Consider the following 22,567-nt stretch of genomic DNA (forward strand, 5'->3'; position numbering starts at 1 on the left):
TAGACCCATCATTTTTATTGCTACAGGTTATTTTCTGTCAGTGTAGAAAACTAAAAAAAGTAGGACAGATTATAAGAAATATTTCTTATCCTTCACATTTTCTGATAAGCTGCAAGAAAAGACAGATTTTGTATTCTAGAATTGTGCACAGTTTAAATTCAGATTCCCTGTGAGTAGTAATTGTCATTATTTCTTCAGTCACCTGTCATTTGTATATAGAATTTGTAGGTTTAAGCTTCCATTGTTAAGGTAAAATCAGTATTAGACACACACACACACACACACACACACACACACACACACTCTCACACTCACACACAGACAAAGTAAGGTTAACAAAGCTTGTTTATTGATCCTTTCTGTCTGTCTACAGTCATTGCCTTTTACAAGCTGGCTATAAGACAGAAGATATATAACTGCCACATTCTTTCTTAGGGTTTTTTAAATGCCATTTTCTTGTCATTTTAATATAGATATGACTAATGTGTTGAACATTAGATACAGAGTATTTTTCTTAGCTACTTGATATTAGATATTGATCAGTGGAATAAAGTTATTGAACAGCTTGGAACACCATGCCCTGAATTCATGAAGAAACTACAACCAACAGTAAGGACTTACGTTGAAAACAGACCTAAATATGCTGGATATAGCTTTGAGAAACTCTTCCCCGATGTACTTTTCCCAGCTGACTCGGAACACAACAAACTTAAAGGTACTTTTTATAAATACATATATTTAATCCCATTTTGAGTGTGTGTGTGTGTGTGTGTGTGTGTGTGTGTGTGTGTGTTTGTATGTTTGTGTGTTTATGTTCTTACGGGATATAACCCAGCGTCCTCTCTGGGTAATGGAACAAAGTGAAAGACTTTAGTTACTTTTTTTTTGTAAAATTTTTTTTTGATCATATGTATGACCAGATTTTATAGTAAAATCTGTTCTTTTAAAAAGAACATATACTTTTTGATAAATGATAATGTCAAGTTTCTGAAGTTTATGGTAATTTAAAAACTTTTATGAGGTACATGTACATTAACATCATTATTTTTACAGCCAGTCAGGCAAGGGACTTGTTATCCAAAATGCTGGTAATTGATGCATCTAAAAGGATCTCTGTAGATGAAGCCCTCCAGCATCCATATATCAATGTCTGGTATGATCCTTCTGAAGCAGAAGCTGTAAGTTCTTTTCTTAATGTTTGAAGAATATATTGAATTAGAGTTAGGTTTGGAGGAGACTTTTTAAATTTAAATAAAAGTACAGATAAATGATGATGGTATTTTTCTGTTTTTGCATGAATGGTATCTTAAGTTAATGAGCATCTCCAAGCACTCCTGACACAAAATAAAGCTACATCCCACTGTTTCTTACCTTTTTGCCTTGCCTTTTACATAATGAGCTAGAATGTTGAACACTTTGGGAAAACGTTGTAACTAATTGCAAAACAAATTATTGTGTCCAAAGCATAGCACAATTCTGTAATATAAATAAAATGTGACAATTTCAAAAACTGGAAGAAGAGAAAAAGACAGTTCAACATCTTTTTTTTTTTTTTTTTTTTGTCATTTTGTTGTCCAAAATTAGTTTCTCTACATAAGAAGGTTGGTCTGATGATGTATTTTTGAAAGCCTCTAATACTTCAAATAATTATATAAAGAACTTATGTACTCCCAATAAAGCAACTCAATTATTATTGCCCTTGTGTTTTTCAGCCACCACCCAAGATACCTGACAAGCAATTAGATGAAAGGGAACATACAATAGAAGAGTGGAAAGGTAACATTCGCCAAGTTCTTAGAGATGAAGCTGAAAGAGCATCTGAATCTTTATGTTGATTTAATCATGTTAGGAAAATTAAAGATACTTGTTATTCATAACTGATATTTGGTAAGAGGATTATTAATGTTTTTACAGAGGTACAAATTAAGTCTCCTCCATCCCTGACTTAATCTGAATCTCTCGTGTTTCCTACCCCAGAGAGACACATCAGTGCTTTCTGAAATTTGTATGTTCTTCCATAGTGTACAGATACACAGACTTGTGTTTGCCATCTCCCTCTCTTTCTCTCCCACCCTGTTTTAATCACAAATGGTCGTATACTGTTCACATTTGCTTTGTTGATATAATCATTTATCTTCAAGATTCTTCTGTCTCTTTCCACATATCTGGCTCATTTGGCTTAAAAGCTGTTAGCATTCTGCTGTACGACTGTGTCACAATTTCTGTATTTAACTCCCTCTGGAAGAGCTTTGTGTCCAGGCTGTTGTTGTTACAGACAGCTCTGCAGTGTTGTTGTGCACATGTGAGAACAGGCCTGTAAGAAAAATCCTATAAGGAGATTTGTCAGGCCAAAGGATATTCCCAAATTACTTTCCATAGAACTTATAGCAGTTTATACTTCCATCAGCATTGTGTAGAATGTCTGTTTTACCCCCACCCTCCCCAACCGAGTTAATTTTTAATCTTTGCAACTCTAATATGGTAGTTTTACTTTGTGTATGTGGGTAAACATTAATAATACATTGATTGTCACAGAAATGTTAAAGTGTTTCTTTCATTAAAAGATTCCCTGGAACACTGGAGCCAGATAATTTTTAGATCCTGTTCACTTCCATTTGCATTGTTGTCATTTAGTAATTTGATGACTTTTATAGCCGCATGACTTTGGGCAGGTCACTTGGTCCCTTCTTTACCTATCTTAAAATGGAGACAGAGGACATCTTATTAAGAGCTAAGTACCAAAATGGTTGCAGGGCTAAAGGTAGTGAGGAGATACAAACTTAAACAAGTGATCTGTCTATAAACCTGTTCGGGAAGAATGAATCTGATTCTTTCTTTTTAGGAATAACCAGAGATTGGTCTTCTCTGAGTTGACTTTAGGGAAACACACAGACCCTCTAGAGCCCACCAGAGTGATAGAATTGAGTAGAACCTAGTATATCTGTATATGTAATAAGTAATGTACAAGGATGTAATTGTGGATCAAAGTGTGTACTAAAATATCTTGCCTGATATTTTTATATGCCATTACATTTAGAATAGGCATTTATGTATTTCTTATAACCTTAATAGGCCACCAGTTGTAAAACGCACCACTGTATACTACTAAGAAAACACTGCCAGGGGCACAGCACCATTGATTGTAAGATGCAGCCCCATTTCCAAGATAATAAACTGATAAAAGTGCATCTTAAAATCAGTGTAACACAGTACAGTTGACCCTTCCAGCAATGCAGGGGTTAGGGGGCTGACTCACACGCACTTGAAAATTCACATAAAATTTTTGACTCCCCTAAAACAGCTGCTAATAACCTGCTGTTTTCTGGAAGCTTTACCACTAACATGGTTGGTTAGCACAGATTTTAATGTTATATGTATTATATACTGTATTCTTACAATAAAGTATGTTAGAGAAAAAAATGTTATTAAAATCATAAGAGAAAATTTACAATACTGTGCATATATTTGTTGAAAAAAGTCCACGTATAACTGGACCCATGCATTTCAAACCCATGTTGTTCAAGAGTCAACTGTATTTTTGTTTGTGTGTAAAGATGTATCTGGAATTTATTCTGTATCTTTTTCTCCTAGTCTAAGTGTAGCTCAGTAATTACCCACAAAATGCCTTTTTTTCTTTCTTCTTTTTTCTTTTTTTTAAAGAGGGTGAGTGTTTGGACAGGGGAGGGGCAGAGAAAGAGAGAGGGAGAGTCAGAGAGAGAGAGTCCCAAGCAGGCTCCATGCCCAGTGCAGAGCCCAGCATGGGTCCGATGTCCCAATTGGGAGATCCCATGATCCCATACGAGATCATGACATGAACCAAAGCCAAGTTGAATGCTTAACCGACTGAGCCACCTGGGTGTCCCGCAAACTGCCTTTTTAAAGATCTGCTTAAGAGGTTTAGCATTACAACAGAAAGAAAAATCTGTTGGCAGAGCCATTAACTTACATGTTGCGTCGCCTACTTAGTACTCCTAAGTAGCTTTGGTTCTTCTCCCCTTGTTTTTTCTTTAAAGAAAAGCATCTTTCATTCTTCCCTCTATCCTATTTTTCTCCTTCGAAGCCCAAAAAGATTAATATAGCAAGGAAAGTTAGGTGTCTCTAGCTCTTGTTCATTTCAACATATCCACTCAATTTACCTTATAATCAGAGATTCCTTATCAGTTTAAGGAATTCAGACTCCTTGAAATTCTGGGCAACATTCTCTACTTGTACATTTTCCTCAGAAGAGGGTTTGTTGTGCTTATGCAGTTCTCAAAGGATTCCTGACTCAAATATGGTGATGCATAATGGTGATTGTAGCATTGACTAGAAGGCTCTTCTGAAGTAGATATTCTTACCCTTATGGTGCATCACACTTGACCTCAAGATCACTTAGAAGAACGCAGGGCAGGAGGCACATAGGACCTCAAGGCAGCATTTGGCATCTCTCTTCAATTGGAACAGTGCTCACACAGTCCATCCACTGTCCAGAAGTCCAGTTAAAAAATGAGGTTCCCATGGAAAAATCTTGACTGTGATAGCATGTTATGCTTCAAATCATAAGGAGTTGAAGTGTAGCTACCTGCTTTTTTTTTTTTTAACAGAAGTCCGTGGGGGAGGGGAAGGAAAAAAAAAAAGAGGTTAGAGAGGGGGAGAGAGCCAAAGCATAAGAGACTCTTAAAAACTGAGAACAAACTGAGGGTAGATGGGGGGTGGGAGGGAGGGGAGGGTGGGTGATGAGTATTGAGGAGGGCACCTTTTGGGATGAGCACTGGGTGTTGTATGGAAATCAATTTGACAATTTCATATTAAAAAAATGTATATTCCATCCCAATTAAAGAGGCTTCCATACACTTCTGTACTTAAGTCTTTTAACAGATATCTGGGGGCGCCTGGGTGGCGCAGTCGGTTAAGCGTCCGACTTCAGCTAGGTCACGATCTCGCAGTCCGTGAGTTCGAGCCCCGCATCAGGCTCTGGGCTGATGGCTCGGAGCCTGGAGCCTGTTTCCGATTCTGTGTCTCCTTCTCTCTCTGCCCCTCCCCCGTTCATGCTCTGTCTCTTTCTGTCCCAAAAATAAATTTAAAAAGTTGAAAGAAAATTTAGAAAAAAAACCAAAAACAGATATCTGGATAAGCACCTACAATGTACTAGGTTACTGTGTCACAACCAGGAAATAAGACATGAATGAAACAAATGTGATTTAAGCTCTCACTGAGACAGAACTGAGCATGTGTAGAATGATATGGTATAGTACAGAGTTCTGGTGGAGTAAAAAAGATAAGGCTTCTAACCCCAGCTCTATCCTTAATCCAACTTTAGGAACATTAGTTATACCAGAGATTTTGTTCTTTCAGTATAGTTCATTGTTCAGGATCAGGGTATTGTTACAAACACCTTTGAATCTTAGACTGACACTTAGGGACACTTTACCATTGAAAGGACACTATTAGAAGTCTTTAATGTGTGTAAAAATGTTCAACTTAAAACAGATATCTGTGAGGTTGGCTCTCAGACTTTGAAAAGTTTGTTTTTGTTCACCTCTTTTTCAGAGTTGATATACAAAGAAGTTATGGACTTGGAGGAGAGAACCAAGAATGGAGTTATACGGGGGCAGCCCTCTCCTTTAGGTTGGTTACTATATAAGCTTGGTTAAGGTTATAAGGTTATAAGGTTAGGGTTACTTCTTGTGTTGTAATCTTCAGTTGCATGGATCATGTATTGTTTCCCGTATTTATCACTGTTACTATTCAAAGTTTAAGTATAGGGAGTGTAGTTTGGGTGCTTTAATTTGAAACCACTGGTAGGTACACTGTTGTCCCAATATATCATGCTAATATATCGGTAACTGACTCCATAAAATACACATCTTTTTCTATAATACTGACATTCTGTTGAAAAATGGAAATTTAAAACCATTTTGTATTGGCATTGTTCTCTTTAAAGAAGAAATTTTTCATAATTCAATATACTTACCAGGATTTTAATAGTCTTTACTTTGGATAAATAAACTAAGCCTTCATTGAAAGATTTAGTACGTCTTTCTCATTAAGTTACCATCTTTCTCATTTTGGTATTGATTTGTTGAACCAAGGCAGTAACATTAAAACTGCCATTAGGAAGTGTTCCATCTAAAAAGAAAACTGGTTCGCAGGAGTTAAACATTTTCTTCTATCACAAGCTGTATTTAATGTTAGCACTTATAAAAGCATAAAGCATTGAGAGAAAAAGTTAAATGACAGGTAACATGTATATATTCAGTACAAACTACATGACAGGCACTGGTGGTTTATGTACTTTATTTCATTCAGCCCCTGAGACCTCACTGAAGGGAATATTATGCACATTTTACAGATGAGGAAACTAAAGTTCAGAAGAATTAAATGAACATAAAATTACAAATGTATTATGTAGAAAAGCTAATACTTACAGCCATGTTCATCAGTAACTTCAAATGGCATGGTTTTTCTAGCATCCCATGTGGCCTTTAGCTGGCAGCAGAGACTTTTGGCTACAGAAGTTAGAACAGCTTTATGAAAGAGATGAAATTTGAACTGAACCTTGAAGGCTGAGTAGTGTTTTAAGAGATAGGTCTTGAATTTGAGTAAGACTATGCCATTTTAACCATCCCTTTAAAACTCTTCTACGTTCTAAAAAAAATAAAAATAAAAATATTATATGAGTAAGATTTTTAACTATAGTTTCAAATGCCCATTTTGTTATACTGTAAACATATTTGTTTAGTTTCTGTGGCTTTCTGAGGCACTTTTGGTTATATTTGTGAGTTTTTGAAATTTTTTATTTTTTAAATCCTTGATCAGGAATACAGTCTTACAAATTATAATATAGATCCTGTTGAAAATAGAAAATGGGGGCACCTGGGTGGCTCAGTCGGTTGAGCTTCTGACTTCAGCTCAGGTCCTGATCTCACGGTTCGTGGATTCAAGCCCCACATCGGGCTCTGTGCTGACAGCTCGGAGCCTGGAGCCTGCTTCTGATTCTGTGTCTCTCCCTCTCTGCCCCTCCCCTGCTCACGCTGTCTCTCTCTGTCTCTCAAAAATAAATAAATATAAAAAAAATTTTTTTTTAAATACATAAAATGATTTTGACAGCTTTTACCTACAATTTAGTTGTAGCAAAAGCTATATTATAAATGCTTTAATAGCTGAGTTAATTAGCTTTGTATTGATGTACAGTAGTAGTTATAACTAAATTTAGTTCATGATGGAGCTTTGAGTGGGATTTGAAAAATCCATTATGTGGGAGACTTATATTTCAGAATGCTCTCCTAGTGAGTGGCACATCGGAAGTGTCAGATACTTGAGTAAACTTAATTTCATGAGATAGAGCAGTTTTATCTCTTTTTAACTTATTTAAAGAAACTGGATCTTAAACAGCACTTGACTATGGTTATAAAATAAGTCAGTGGTAAGGACAGGACTGCAGGTTTCTAGACATTTTCTGGATTCTCAGGTATAGCTTAGGGAAAAGAGTGTTAATAACTCAACCCATTATAAAAATATTCAGTTCTTGATTATATGGAAAAAGAGAAGAAAGTCTTTGACAGATTAAACTATCAGATAATCACAATATCATTTCACCTTGAATTTTGGAAATTAAATATATTATTTTTCCCACTTTTCCTATCTTTATTTTGGTTTGGCTAAGTTTGCATGCCTTTGAGGTATGTGTAGAGACTCACCTTAGGGGGAAATGACTCAGCTACCTAAAATGAAGGATTTTCCCTATTATTGCCAATTCAGATATTTGAGAATTTACTAGATTGCTTTAAAGTTCAGGGAAAAAAAACAAGTACTTTTCTTAGGTATTTGATTTTCAGATTTAGAAGTTAACTATTTAGGGTTGCCTGGGTGTGGTTCAGTTGTAGGTGCCGGACTTTGGCTCAGGTCATGATCTCCCGGTTTGTGAGTTCGAGCCCTGCGTCGGGCTCTGTGCTAACAGCTCAGAACCTGGAGTCTGCTTCAGATTCTGTGTCTCCCTGTCTCTCTGCCCCTCCCCTGCTTGTGCTCTCTGTCTCTCAAAAATAAAACAAACATTAAAAAATTAAAAAAAAAACCAAACACTTAAAGTTAACTATTTAATGCATTTAAAAGTTAATTTGGGGGGCACCTGGCTGGCTCAGTTGGTAGAACATAACAATTCTTGATCTCAGGGTTGTAAATTTAAGCTCCACGTTGGGTGTAGAGATTACTTAAAAAAATTTTTTTTAATTAGAAAATAAAAGTTAATTTTTATCAAATTAAGCAGTTTGGATAAAATGAAGTTTGGGTTACAAAATAGAGGCATAAAATGTATATTTGGTGGAACCCTTTTATGATTTGAATATTTTGGTACAAGTCTTTGAAGCTAGCTGTGGTATTGTGTACTCTTCAGTCAGAACAGGTGCATTCTGTAGTGTCCTGTGGATTGAATTTAAAATATAATGTCTTCGGTTCACTCTGGCTAGAAACCTAATGGACCAGTCCAGCCCAACACCCTAAAGATTTGCCTATCCCCACTCCCCTGGCTATTTCCTTGTTAGATTTGAAGACAAGCTCTCAGAGGACCTTTTGTATTCTAAAGTGTTTTATGGTTCATCATTAGAATGGTAGGATGATTTCAAGCACTGAGATGCTGGGTTCTGGAGTAGTGGTTTTCAACCTGCTTTGTTTTAGCATCCTTTGAGTGCCTGAAAACTCAGCCCTAGATATTCTTACTGCTCAATTTGGAAACCACTGCTTTTATTCCATAAATGAGTTCTTAAGAACTTTTGTATAACTTGCATTATTTAATAGGCTCAAGTTTGGAATGGCCCTTATTTAGTAATCCCATAGTTCAGAAGTACTTACCTAAGAATGTGAATCACCGTTAACATATTTCCCACCCCGCAAGTGACATTCCTTCCCCTTTCCTAACCCAGCCCCCTTGAAAGGATTTCACTATTGGTTATGTATTCCTGTTCCTTTTTAAAATCCAAGAAATGCTTGTTACCTATACTTTCAGTAAAGGAAACAGTCTTCCCCTACTTTATCTGTTGAATAAATCCATGCTAGCGTTTATGAAGTATTTATTAGAGTAAAAATAACAAGAACTTGAGTTTACCCAAATAGGGTTCTTGAGTGACCCTGGCAAGTCCTATAACCTAAACTGGGACAGTTGAACTAAGGACCCTTCCATTTAGAATGATTTTAGTCTTTGTCTTGGCGTTTTCTTTAAAACAAGATGTGCCAGAATACTGCTTGGAGTTTACAGTGAGAAGATAACATAAGCCATTTTTATTAGGGCAGTGGTTTTTAACTTTTTGAGTTACATATCCCTTTGGATCCTCTGTCCAAAAAAATGCAGTACCGACAGTATTGCATGTATTATCACACACACAACTTTTAAACCTTTTAAAGCCAAGAGAAAAAAAATGATTGATTACTAGAGGTAGCCAGTACAGTACAGGTAGCTCAGTGTGCAACTCTGTCTGCAACTGATTTGCTGTTTTGTTTCTCATAGCACAGGTGCAGCAGTGATCAATGGCTCTCAGCATCCATCGTCATCATCGTCTGTCAATGATGTGTCTTCAATGTCAACAGATCCGACTTTGGCCTCAGATACAGATAGCAGTCTGGAAGCATCAGCTGGACCTCTGGGCTGTTGTAGATGACTACTTGGGCCTTGGCAGGGGGGTGGGGGGATGGGGAGTCGTTTAGTCATTGATAGAACTACTTTGAAAACAATTCAGTGGTCTTATTTTTGAGTGATTTTTCAAAAATGTAGAATTCATTTTGTAGTAAAGTAGTTTATTTTTTTTAATTTCAAGTGATGTAATTTAAAACTTAAGTTGTGTTTTAAAACAGCAACAAAACTATTGTATTTTTGCTGTAATTAACTGTATAATGTAAACCTAATTATTTTATCATGGTTTAAAATTTTTGCATATTTGCTTTATCTTATGCTGCTGATTTTTTTTTTTTACTGAATTTGTAAGATTTTGTTTATCAAAGCAACTATTATGTGGTGACTTGCCTATATCATGAATTATTTAAGATTTTTATAGGTTTTTTTTATTAGAATTTTATTTCAAATGTTTTGTTCATGATGCTATCCTTCAGGGTTATGTGCTTATCAATGAAATAACCCCAGAGGAGTGAGGGAAAATAACCTGTAGCCGGTTGTATTCAGGAATAACTACTGTAAATGATGAACGTGTTAAAAAAACCTCCAATATTTGCTACTTGCCAATCTTAATTTAATTTCAACAATTGGTAGGTAATCCTACATCCTACATTGTTTTTTGGCAAAAGCCCCATCATCTAAATGACAGAATAACTCAGAGCATGTCTTTGAAGATGCTGGGCGTCTACCACCACCCTCCTTTTCCCCCCCCACCCCCACCCTACCCCACACAACAGAAGCCAAGTAAAAAGAATATGGTATTTTCTGCAAATTTGTGGCATGCTCAAAGATTATGATCACATAAAGTCAAGAGGATACTTCATGAATAATACATTTCAATGCAAATAAACAGATGGTTCACTTCTACTAGCTATGAGCCTGTTTTTGTATACACTGAGTTAATCTACTCAGGCTGTAGGTCCCAGCTGTGGTCTAGAGTCTGGTCTTTCCCTTTCCTGCAGCCTCAGGCCCTTGGACCTGGGACCTTTCTGGTTTCCTAGCATGATATCAGTCAGTTGAGCACCAGTTCTCAAGGCGTTTCTGGCCATTTGATTCTACCTGTAGCATAATCCTATTTATACTAGCTGTCAGGAGGTTCCGAAGCCTACTTCAATTTCTGTAGGTGATGTATCAAATGAGCAATATACCGTTCATCTGAAAATAGTAGCACACAGCCATATATAGGATATCATTTTCTAAGGACTGTTTCTTCACATTGAGCAGAGCAGGCATAAGTGGTGGTTATTCAGTCTGAGTCTTTGTTTTTTTTATACCTGATTTTCAATAAAACATGCAATGTGGATGTTGAGTAGGGTAAGAATGGTGCTGCTCCTGACAAGTGTATGTTAACTGTTTACATTTTCTATCTGCGGAATTATTTCTCCACAACTGAATTTTTCGTAAGTAAATGTCATTGAAGTCTCATTTTCTCTGAAATACATCGTCTGTACGGCCCCAGGCACCTTTTGTTATTTTTGGAACAAGACGGATTTTATATCATGAACTGGGAAATGCATACGTAAATCAGTGACAAGGTTCTAGGCAGGAAGCCCATGGGAATTACTGACCAGTAAGAGCAAGAACTGGTGCATCTCAACATGCAGTGTCTGAAAGTTTGCTTGGCCTGTGATTCGTGTATTTAGTGCCAGATTCCTTTTGAGTTACTTATTTTAGGTTATTGTTAATGTGCAATATTCAGGATTAAAATACGTTAGCCTTTTTAATATGCTTTGAAATAGCAAGTTTGTTTTTGATGGTTTTATGTCATGATATCTAGCCTCTGGAGGTTGTCAGCCTTTTTATCAGTCCCTTTTCTACTCCTACAACATGGTGCATTAATTTTGTTAAGCAAATTAGAGTTTTGAGACTGTAACACCTCTAGAGTGGCAGAAACAGGATTGGATTTACGATGTTAGCAGAAATTTGAGCATGAGTGTGTTCTTAGTTTATATTAGTTTGGCAGTTAATTAGCTTTATTTTCCCTAGGATAGATTATTTCACTATTGCACTTTAACAACTGACATGCTTTCAGAAGTTCCCCATATTTTATGTTTGATTGCTAATAAGCCATCTCTGTTGATACAGATTTTGATTAAGCAAGGAAAACCAGGTGTTCTTCCTGTATCATCTGTTGTAAATGCCAGCTCCCCCTTGCCAGCCAGCATGTTTCAGTTGATTCAGAGAAAAGGAATTCTTATTCATTAATGTAGACTAAAATACTTGGCAAACTATATCCTGAAAACAAAGTTTGCTTGTTAAATGTTGTGTGCCCTATGTTTTTAAAATGCAATATCTAAATACAGCTTTCCCTCATCCCTTAAATCTGTGAAGTTAAAGAAGTACTGATTGTTTTTGTTTTACAGCTTTTTTGAACGTTTAAGACATCTTAAACATTTGTGTGTGTTTTAAGAGAAATTACAAGTAAGATTTCTGTCCAGCAGTACTTCCATAAAGCCACCTTGCTTCTCTTAGGGCTTTGGTTTTTCGACTTCATATATATTTAATATATCCATCATCTTACCGTCAAAAAATTATTTTGACTAAGATTTATTGTTCACATTTATATTATTTTATTATTCACCTTTACAGGAAAGAGACACTAATTCTTTTCTCATAGTTCTTCCTGATTTACTACTCTGTTACTCTCTGATGTATACTGACCATTTGTAAAATGATTGTGTTGTTGGGATTGCTTCGTTACAATAGACGTGAATAGAGCATCTCAACTCTTTGACGCTGCTTGCCGAACAGTTCTCATTTTGTCACACACCCTCAGCTGCTGGTGTTCCTGGTATGCACCCTTCCAGGTCGGTAAAGGCACAGTGCTTCACCCCACACGTACTAAGAGAAATGCCAGCCTTTAAATGAGGAGGCCACCACACAACCCCCTTCACGGTACAGAGAAGCTTGGTGGTATGCAAAGCAGCAGACTTGCCTGTACTTTTCACTATTCTGTTCCTTGTTAACCCTGCTGTTTTGTCTAAAAAGATGAAGGTGAAGAGGACGTAAGTGTCTGATAGTGAAATCAGAAGAGGGCACGTGAAGCTGTTTCAGGGTTACAGATAAGACTTGGTTTACACTGTCGGCCAGTATGTGCTACACATATGAAGACTTAACTACTCAGTGTTGCCTAGGCACAAGCCTGCACCACACTTTGAGGTAAAGACATAGTCTATTTTCAAAAATACTGTTGTAGTTTGTTTGTGAGTGTTGTTCATTAGTCACACATTAGCTGTAGAGTGAATGCATGAAGCCCCATGACCCCAGGAAACTTCTCTTACCAGTAGAAAAACCAAACACCACTGTTCTGTCATTAGCAGCCCTCTTAAATGTTGCCTCCATATCCTTTACGTGTTAGCGTACATTGTGTTTCTATGATCTCTCTTAGGTTTTTCCTGAATCAGAGGAAACTACTTTTTCCTTAATAGCAAGAAAGATGAAGAGGTAAAGGGCATTGAAGCAGAAATGTATAGTTTGGGGTACGATTAGAAAACTCGCAAGGAAAACAAAAATCCGAATTAATTTCAAACTAACTGCTCTTAGTTAAGTGCTCTTAAGGAGAGTCTAGTAAGAGTAACAATTTCTGGCCATTTCTAGTTTAGATTCTCTTCGTTACTGAGACTTTTGAGAAATCTTATCTGTGGATTAGTTTTGCACAATGTTCTATTCTCACAATAATTTACAAATTAAACTAGGTTTTTATTGAACTACCTCACACTAATTTTCTATGCTTTCCCAAGTAAGCTATTGCCCTTACTGTAAGCTCTTTACTGAGTGTGAATTATAAATGTGTGTTAAATACTTTATAGCCAATGTTGACACAATACCAGTAAGTATGTAAAATATATACCTTGCATCAGTAAGAGAGACTCATGCGTAAAATCTTTCACTGTGTATCTTGGAAAATTGTGTTAGATGTGTTTGTTGGACATTATTACTGTCTGTTTTTATAAGTAGAAACCTGCTCGTGATATCAGTCCATTCTTTACATTTTACAAAAGGAATAAATCTTAGTAAATTTTACGAAGAAATAAATTACTTTTGTAGGCCCGATATTTGGTATATTTTTGAGAAGCTCTTAATCTTTTAGCTGAATGATGAAGTTAAACTGAACTAGCTGTCTACTTGGACTGTGACATCTATTTTCTCATTACAGTTTATCCTGTTCAACAGGTTTAAAACCTGAAAACCTACATATGATAATTGACATTTGCTTTTCTCCCTATATGATGCCATTCCTTCTTCATACCTGTTCCTTCCCTGTGTTCCATTCCCTCTCCTCTCCTCTAGACAAAACAAAATGGGGCACTTTGTAGGGAATGCTGAGATAATTATTGTGGTTTTTAATCATTCATGCCCTAGTCATTAAACATGCACCACTGGAATGTAAACATTGTTACCTAGTATGTTAATTGGTTATAATATTTTAAATAAAAAAGAAAAAAGTGGTATGAAAAATATGAAATTAAGAGTTTTTTCATTGAAAATGAAATGTAAATTTGTGCTAAAAAAGTTTTTATGGGCAATTTTAAGATTTCCTGTGGATTGGTATTAAAGGGGTAGTAGGACTAGGGCAGCTTTCTTAGATTTGGATTTATACAGATTGTGAAGAGCCTAAAGTACCACTCTGCTTTTCTGGTTTATCTAGTCTTGCTTTTCTTTTATTTAAAATCTCTGGAGAACTGTATCTAAAAGGAATTTTCTTCAGTGCCCTTAACCTAGTTCTCAGTAGCCATGTAAGAGAGCAGCCATCGCGGCCACTTGGCAAAACAAGTTTAATTTTAAAAGGATCTATTTCAAAACAAACTGGGGATTTCGGTTTTAAGTGTGTTTTCAACTTTGCCATGCTTCTCTTCTCTTTGCCGAACTGGGCAGGCTGCTACGTGGGTATCAGGGTCGCCCACTGTATACGTCCAGCCTCTGTATGAGGTCACTCCCTCTTTTGCTCAACTCTTACTCCAGAAAACCATCTTCTCCATGCTTTCCCCATTCACCTGCACTCAGACTTCCCTGCTCTGAGGAAAGGACAAGACGGGGTCGGTCTTTACCTGATCACTGCAGCTCCGTCGGCCTACGGGGTCGCTGGCCTGGTGCATGCGCTCTGCTTTGTCATGGTCGTTAGATCTCCAGTGAGAGACTGGGTGGCAAAAGCAGACATCAGAGTTTTGAGTCCATATAATTTCCGCCCAGTTGTAATACCCTGGTGACACCAAATGAAAGGGGGTAGTTCGCCCTTATTAGTCTAGATACTATGTCTATTTTAGTATTGTACCTTAGAAGGTTGATTGACTTCATGTAAATGAACATTGATTTGTACTAGTTTTGTGGTTTAAAATTTTTTTAGCTTTTACAGCTTACACACTGATATGTCTTTGGACTTCATTTTAACTGAAACACGTCAAATATGCTTTTCTAATTTTAGACTTCTAACATATAATCAGTTCGCGAATGCATATATGTCTACGATCCTATGTTGAAGCTGGGGATAAGGAAAGATAACAAATGGGACGACGGTCTGGTCAACCTGATTGAAATACTGTTGTGTAGAGGGGCAAGAACCATGCTGAAGGGACATGGAGGGATTGGTCAGGAAGTGAGGGTTTTGCAGAAGAGGCATTTTTTGAGCCTTGGTATAAGGAATGGTATTCCCGGGTAAGGGAAAAGCAAGGAGGCTTAAAAGTGTGTGCATGGGCAAGGAATGTGGAATGGCCTGACATGAGAGTGGGTGTGGAGAGAATATAATGAGAGAAGTCTGAAAAGCTGGGGCTCAGAATTGAAACATTTGGAGGAATTGTCTTCATTTTAAAGGCAGTAGGAAGTTACAGTTTGTGAGAAAGAGTAATGTGACCAGACCTTGGTTTTAGGAGGGACACTGGTAGTGGGAGCAAGCTGGTTAGACTGGAGGTGTGGAGATTGGTGACTGGGAAGCCAAAGATACACAGCTGAGAGCTGAGGTCATTATTTGCACAATGAGAATGGAAGAGCGAAGACTCAGATTGCCATTAACTACTCGAAATAGCTGAGATTAGCATTTGGGGCTGAGCCCTAGTGATTGGGTGGCACAGCAGGTGTTGTGCAGGGAAAACACGTCCAAGGTATTTTCCAGTTTGTACATCACAGATTGAAGAGTCCGGGACAGAACACACGTCAGGTATGGCATCAGCTTGCCACTTAAATGTTTCAGCGAGGGAGGAAAGGAATAATTTCTCCCTTACTGCTGGTCACCCCTCCAGTCTCTTCCATTGTGAGGTCTGTGTCATCTGCTTGCATGGCTCTTACACCAATTCCATTAGTGTCATTTTGTGGACAGAAGAAAAAGGGGATTCTTGTTGGGTGTAACATATGTAAGACTTAGCATTCCCTGGACAGGTGTGGGAGCGTAGCTCTGATTAGTAAGGATTGAGTGAGTGGTGAAGCAGCAGTAAAGAGTGCTTTGGAAAAGTTGGCAGGAAATAAAAGAATCCTCACTGTCGAGAAAAAACAAAAGTAGACTGAGGGGTCAGCACAGATTAAAAGGGAGAAACTAAAAGCACGTGTGCCTTGACAGGGTCCTGGAGAGGGTGGGATCTATTGAATCCTATGGATCCAGGTTAGCCTGACCTCAAGATGGAGAGTTTGGGTAATCTTGGACAGGTCTTAATTTTGCTGAGCCTTGCGCTATATTACCTGAGCATGGGAGATAGTCTCTTATCAGGCTGCCATGATGATGGCAAGTTTTCTTATGAACTATTTAGTGTAGTTTTATAAAAATAGTCTGCAAGCAAATGCAATTGCAGACTTTAACGTTGGAAAGGAATAGAAATGGTGTGACGTGGAGAAATGTTAAAGAGCAAAGGAGGAATTTTGCATGGTCTCCCACGTTAGAACTTCTGTACCCTCTGACCTTCAAGTCATTTTTTCCAGCCTGAATAGTCCCACTCTGGTTGGTAAGAATAATTCCTCATTGGAGAGAAATGCCTCAAACTCAAGATTTGATTTTTTTTTTTTTTAAAGAATTTGAACAGTTAAAACATTTTGGTTCTATTTCATACAACATTCTCACCATTCATTCCAAACGAACCTCCTCCCTGGCATATACCTTACATCTTTGTGCACATGCTTTGGTTGCTTACTCCTGCGTTTGCCTGTTTTAAATCCTCATTGCTTAAGATCCAGCTCAAACACTTCTCTGATGAGCCTTTGCTGCGATGACTTTTCCTTTCACAAACCCAGAGCGTACTCGCTAACTCCCATCATCTGCTCACTGTGTTCCACAGAGGTAAGACAGCAGCGTGGTGTGTGCCTCTTCACGTTGTTCTGTGAGTCTTCTCTTCTAGATGCTTCACTCTGGAACGCTTGGATAGAAGAAAGTGTCTTACACCTAGTTCGTGCCTGGGAGGTAGGCATTTGATAAATGTTGGGCTGGATAAGCTAATGACTAGGACCCATTATCTATACCCTTTCTGTCCTCTGAAATGCAATATTCATGGCCTTCCAACTGTGTCCTAAGGAAACTGTACAGCACTACGGGATTAGTAATGTGAGCATGGGCTCTGATACCAGATGTCTAAAGTAGAATCCTGGCTTCACGTTAGTTGCCTCACCTACAACAAGTTGCCTCAACTCTCTGCAGCTCTGTTTCCTCAGAAGAGGTTAGAGGGAGAAGGTGATTCTCATACAGAATTAGAACCATGAGGGAGATAGTTTTCTTAGGAGCTTCCCAAGACGGTTCTGACCTGCCCCCCTCCATCCGTGATCAGCTGCCTTAGAGACCTAAATAAATACCCAACTCTCCACCGAGAGCAGTGACAGATGGGGTGCAGGGTGCGTCAGGAATGAGGCATGCCAAGCCCCAGGTGGTTACTGTGAGAGAAGGGAACCAGAAAGATACCAGGGCACTGCTCAGGGAAGAGAAAGGGATGAGGAAGTGGAGGAAGGGCAGATGGTACAAAGTGACTGTCATGCCCCCACCCTTCCTAAACATGGTGTTCTGCCTGCGACGTTTTATGTGCACATAGGCTTTTGTGTTCAAGTAAGTTAGGGGGCTGCTCCTTAACTGTGAGCGTGTTCATCATTTTTCAGGACTTGCTTATAGACCTCAGTATGCGTTTCCACAAACCTATCCACAACTGTCTGTGTGCTCTGTCTCCCTAACTTCTTGGAAGCCAACCCTTCCACTGCCTTTCATCTTTTTCCGGACTTCTCTCCTCATTACTGCCCTTGTTTCATTACCAGCCTCTCCCCTTCTACTGAACCATTCTTAGCAGCATACAAACATGCTCTAGTAATTTCCATGTTTAAAAAAAAAAGCTCTCTCTTACCCCCTTCCACCTTGCAACCCTATTTATTTCTCTGCTCCCATTCACGTCAGGACTTCTGTAAAGATTGGCCTGGGCGTGATGTTTTTCTTCCCTCCCCTTCTCATTCAGTCTCCAGACCATTCCTGTCTAGTTTCTGGCCTGTCACTCCAGTGCACTTGGTCTGGAGCACAGTTCCTGCACTAGCTTCCCTGCAGCCACTCCCCGTCACTGCCACCAAATTTATCCACCCTCCACCAGTGGCCACGAGAACCTTGCTGAAATACAAGCCAATCCATGTCCATTGATTCAAAGCCCTCAAATGCTTTTCTATATCCCTTAAAGTACCTTTACCTTGGGTGACCGGGCCCTACAGTGTCTGGCCTTGCCTGGCTCTTACCCTGGCACCCACCATGCCAACAGTGGCATTGGCACTCGTGCAAACGTCTACAGCTCCTTCCTTCTGCCTGTAGCTCTCTGGTTGCATGGCTGCCCTGTCCGTCCTTCAGTCTTTAGTTCAAACTTACCTCCTCAGAGAGGACTTCCTGACCAACTTGTCTAAAACAGGCCCCTGGGATCACCTTTTTCAGAGCACTTATTACAACCTGAATGTCTTGTTTATGTGTGCTTCTGTTTAACACACACACACACACACACACACACACACACACACACACACATACACACTTCACCTGAGTAAATTTAAATCTTAATGGCTTTATTCATGATTCATGAATTGGGCAGTATCCTAAATCTAGCAGACAGATAGGAGCTCTGAGGAGCTGTACAAAATAAAAAATTTTTATAAGCAGAAGGGAGCAGGAAATTATACTAGGAAATTATACTAGTGTACTAGTATAGTGCTCTATACTAAGAGCAGGTTGGTTATTGTAAACTTACTTTCCTGCAGAGGATGGCTGGAGTCTATCAGGCAGATGACCTACCTAGTACTGACCAGGTGATTACCGATGGACTGACTTAAGATTCCATCTCTGGGAGAATCCAAACTGTAAGTAAGTCTTGGTTCAGTGATGCGTGGATTAGTATAAGTGACTCCATTTGGGACCTACTGTCTTTTGGGACCTAACCTTTCTTTACGGTCTACCTTGCCCCACTAGAAAATCTATGAAAGCCATGACCTAGGTTTTGTTCCCTCTAGGCCCACGCGAATGAAATGCCTGTGGATCTCTACAGTGGACATAATATACTGTGGGGCAGTCCTCTCCTAAAGCGTAAAGGCTAACCTCATATCCCACCCTCCATGACCAGATCCTCGCCACCTTCTCTAGCCCTCCATCCTCCCCACAGCACCCCCACACCCCCGCTCTGTTTCACATACACCCCTTTTGCTCTAGCAAAAGCATACACATCAGCATACAAAACAGGAAGTGCCTTCCCTCACCTCGGCCCTCCATTGGATTTAGAGGTCTCTTCCAGCATTCATTGTGCATCCTGTGCACAAACCTCATCAAAACATGATTGGGGGGATGTTATAAAGCTATCGAGCCAGCATCTTTTGAACTTGGACGACTCATTAAGAATACAGGCCCTTAATTAAGACTCCCTGGGACAGAAGCCTGACTCCTTCCCTGACTCGTGTACGGTCGTGGGCCAGGTCCTGAACAAGTACTCTGTGCTTCCCAAGTCCTCGACTGTAAAGTGCAGAGAGTAAGGTCCCCTAATGACATGTGAGGCTCTTAGACCTGCCGACACAGCAAGGGCTCTGAGGTCACCCTCGTTGTGGGCACGGGGGAGCACAGACCCGCAGAGCTTCACTTCCCCGAGGTCCTCCGGCGGCATGGGCCCAAGCTCTTTGTGCGAACAAGCTTTCTGTGGCCGGCTCTCTCCTGTCTTACCAACCACAACACAATCCTGGCACCTCACTGGTCCACCTGTCACAGGGCTTGGGGAGCACGGAAGTAGTAGCAACGTGGCTGGTAGGAAGGGTGGCAATTTCTGACAAAGGTGGTGGCGTTTGGCGAATGCATGGGCATGAGACGCAGCAGCACTGTCCTATCAACTCAGCTATGAGCTCGTATACATGACAAACTGTCCCTTCCTGACATGTAGGATATAGGGAGAACTCGCCAGGAGGCCGGGGCCCTGCACCTAAAGGAGGGGGAGTCAGCGAGGCATGTTATTGTTACTGACTCCATTTTTTTGCACACAGGCCTGGGAACATGGATACATGGATTCCATCCAAAGCCCTTTTACAGTGTGGAGTACGTACGTAGTGGGAGTGGTCGTGCCCAGTCTGTCTTTCAACACCCAGGTAAAACAAGGAATGCCTCTCTCTCACCCTAAAAATTCTATTCTTTTAAAAATGACACTTGTCAGTCTTTATTAAGCCACTTCCTTTTTTGTTTTTTAATATGAGACTTAGAATTTCTGCTTTTTAAAGTCAGACACAAATTTATAACACTTTTGAAGCATTCTGAGAGCAGAATCCTAGAATTTTGCCGATTTTCCACTATTGCCTGGTTGATTTATCCATAATTTAACCGTTTTGTTAGCAACTTGCCTTTATTCTTTCTAAATAATTTAAAAAATCAAAGGTTTTCAAAACATTAATGTTCTATCTTTTCGCATAGTTTATCCGTTTGCTTAATATTAAATGATGTCATTACAATAATAGGTACAATTTGAATCCACATTTGAGAATAGGTTCTGTAAATGTAACTCATTTGGGGAGAACCTAAGTGGACAGGGACAGGGTACTAGAGGCTAAAGCCCCTCACAGCCTTGGTGCTTGGCCTACTTTACAGGCAGAAGTCCCTGTGTTTTACAGACACAATGAGGAGTGCTGGCTCAACGGAAATGGGAGGGCAGAACTACTGAATGTTGCCAACTAATTCTCAGAGAAAAATTGCACCTGCAGATCCTAGTTTTGCCAGCAGGTGGCAGATGGGGTTCATGAGCTGTTTTTGGCCAGGACTTGGCCGGAAGCTGAGCCTTTGCCAGTAGGAATGGTTAAGAGAAGACAGACAACCTCCCTTTTCATCATGTGAAGCCCTTTTTTGTCTTTCCTGCTCCTTTGATAGCCTGGTGGTGTTTTTCTCTTCAAGTCAAAGTTGGCAGAATTCCAGGAACTGTGGCGAGGGAACCCAGAACCCTAAGAATACACTGGTGTTCTCACCTATCTTCTTCTTAGCTTCAGTTTCCCGAGCATGGGGCCAATTCCTATCTTGTTGAGGAATCACTTCAGTTTCTTTTTTCTCCTTGAATAGGGAGGAGAGCAATATTTTACCTTCTTGGGAAGCTGGTCACCCGATCATCTGCTGTAGATTGCCTGAAAGTAGATACGGATGTTGCTATCCACTGACTGCCCCCTCCCCCCTGCCCTCCTCAGAGTTCCTCAAGAGAACTTTTTTAAAAGTTTATGTATTTATGTCTCTAGAGAGACAGAGACAGTGTGAGTGCCAGTGGGGCAGAGAGAGAGGGAGACCGAGAATCCCAAGCAGGCTCCACATGGTCAGTGCAGAGCCTGACACGGGGCTCAAACCCAGGAAACCACGAGATCATGACCTGAGCCAAAACCAAGAGTCAGATGCTTGACTGAGCCACCCAGGCGTCCCGTCCCCCCAAGAGAACTCGTTGACTACCGATGCTGCTGAGTGCCCTTGGCAGGCACCTGGCTTCCTGGCTGGTGAGGCCCTGGGCAGCCCAGCAGGCCTGTGGTCAACCTGCCTCACCACGGTAGGAATTACCAGCTAACTTGGGCCTGTGGGCTTGCATCTCACGGTATGAAGTGAGCTCTTCTTGGGAACACCAAGACCCTGGCATTTAGAGCCTCCGTGCAATAGTTTATACCTGACTCTAGGTAGATGGGTGGTTGGCCCTGAGACTTTTCCAGAGATAGGGGTCATAAATTGGGGCACTCTGGTGTGTAGGGTGGCAAGAGGCAATATGTAAGGACACTGCACAGGAGCCAGCGGAGGGTCACTGACATTGCTAGCCCCCAGAGGCCAGTCCTCTCCTCCCTAAGCCCCATCTCCAGGAGCTCTGGCCCAGGCCTACACCACGTGTGCTGGTGGCCAGGGAAAAGTTTTCTGGAGGGATCTGCCCTAATGGAGACTTAAAGTCTGAGGATGAGCTGGAGGAGGGTGAATGGGCAGGGGAGAGGAATTAGCACTAGCTAGAGAGGAGTCTGAAGGGAAACGGGACATAGACTGAGGCTGTGGAGGACAGAGAGGACAGAGGATGGGCACTTCCCATCACCGTGTCACCTTCAGACATATGCCTTGTTCCCCTGCACGGGCCTGGGGCGGAAGTGAGGTGTATATCGCCCATGCTGAGCTCGGACTCCTGGACCCTGGCCCTGGAGCAGAGCCGGGGCCAAGCAAAGGCAAGTAGGTTACGATGGAAGGCCAGAGAGGAATTCTAGGCCAGATGCCAGCTGCAGAGGCCCAGGTGACTCAGAGGCAGAAGGCCTGAGAAAAACTGTCCTGCTCTGGGCACGGGGAGGATGCAGCAAAACACAGATTTGCGTAAGAACAGCTTCCGTGACTGTGACAGCACCGGGTGTTCCTCAGGGAGCTTCACATCCCACTTCCGAAGCCTGTGGGAAACCCTGGGGACCTCCAACGAGCAACTTGGTAACCCCAACCCCCAATTTTGCATGACCATAAAGAAGGAGTCAGGCATCCAGATG

General features: G+C 40.3%; 1 protein-coding gene across 5 annotated transcripts in view; it reads left to right on the forward strand.

The window, feature by feature from the left end:
• MAPK8 (mitogen-activated protein kinase 8) overlaps positions 1–13,922 on the forward strand; it is a 102,618-nt gene extending 88,696 nt beyond the window's left edge. For 4 of the 5 annotated variants that reach the window (XM_040485684.1, XM_040485686.1, XM_040485683.1 and 1 more), the window contains 5 exons: positions 533–715; positions 1,054–1,178; positions 1,713–1,776; positions 5,530–5,607; positions 9,484–13,922. In XM_040485684.1, the coding sequence (XP_040341618.1) occupies positions 533–715; positions 1,054–1,178; positions 1,713–1,776; positions 5,530–5,607; positions 9,484–9,629 (596 nt within the window). In that variant the 3' untranslated portion in view covers positions 9,630–13,922. Of the gene's footprint in view, positions 1–532; positions 716–1,053; positions 1,179–1,712; positions 1,777–5,529; positions 5,608–9,478 lie in introns of all 5 variants that reach the window. The other variant, XM_040485687.1, reaches the window with a different exon arrangement.
• The last annotated feature ends 8,645 nt before the right edge of the window (positions 13,923–22,567 follow it).

This window comes from Herpailurus yagouaroundi, unplaced genomic scaffold (genome assembly GCF_014898765.1).
Source record: "Herpailurus yagouaroundi ecotype Mexico unplaced genomic scaffold, PumYag 163, whole genome shotgun sequence".
Taxonomy (NCBI): Eukaryota; Metazoa; Chordata; class Mammalia; order Carnivora; family Felidae; genus Herpailurus; species Herpailurus yagouaroundi.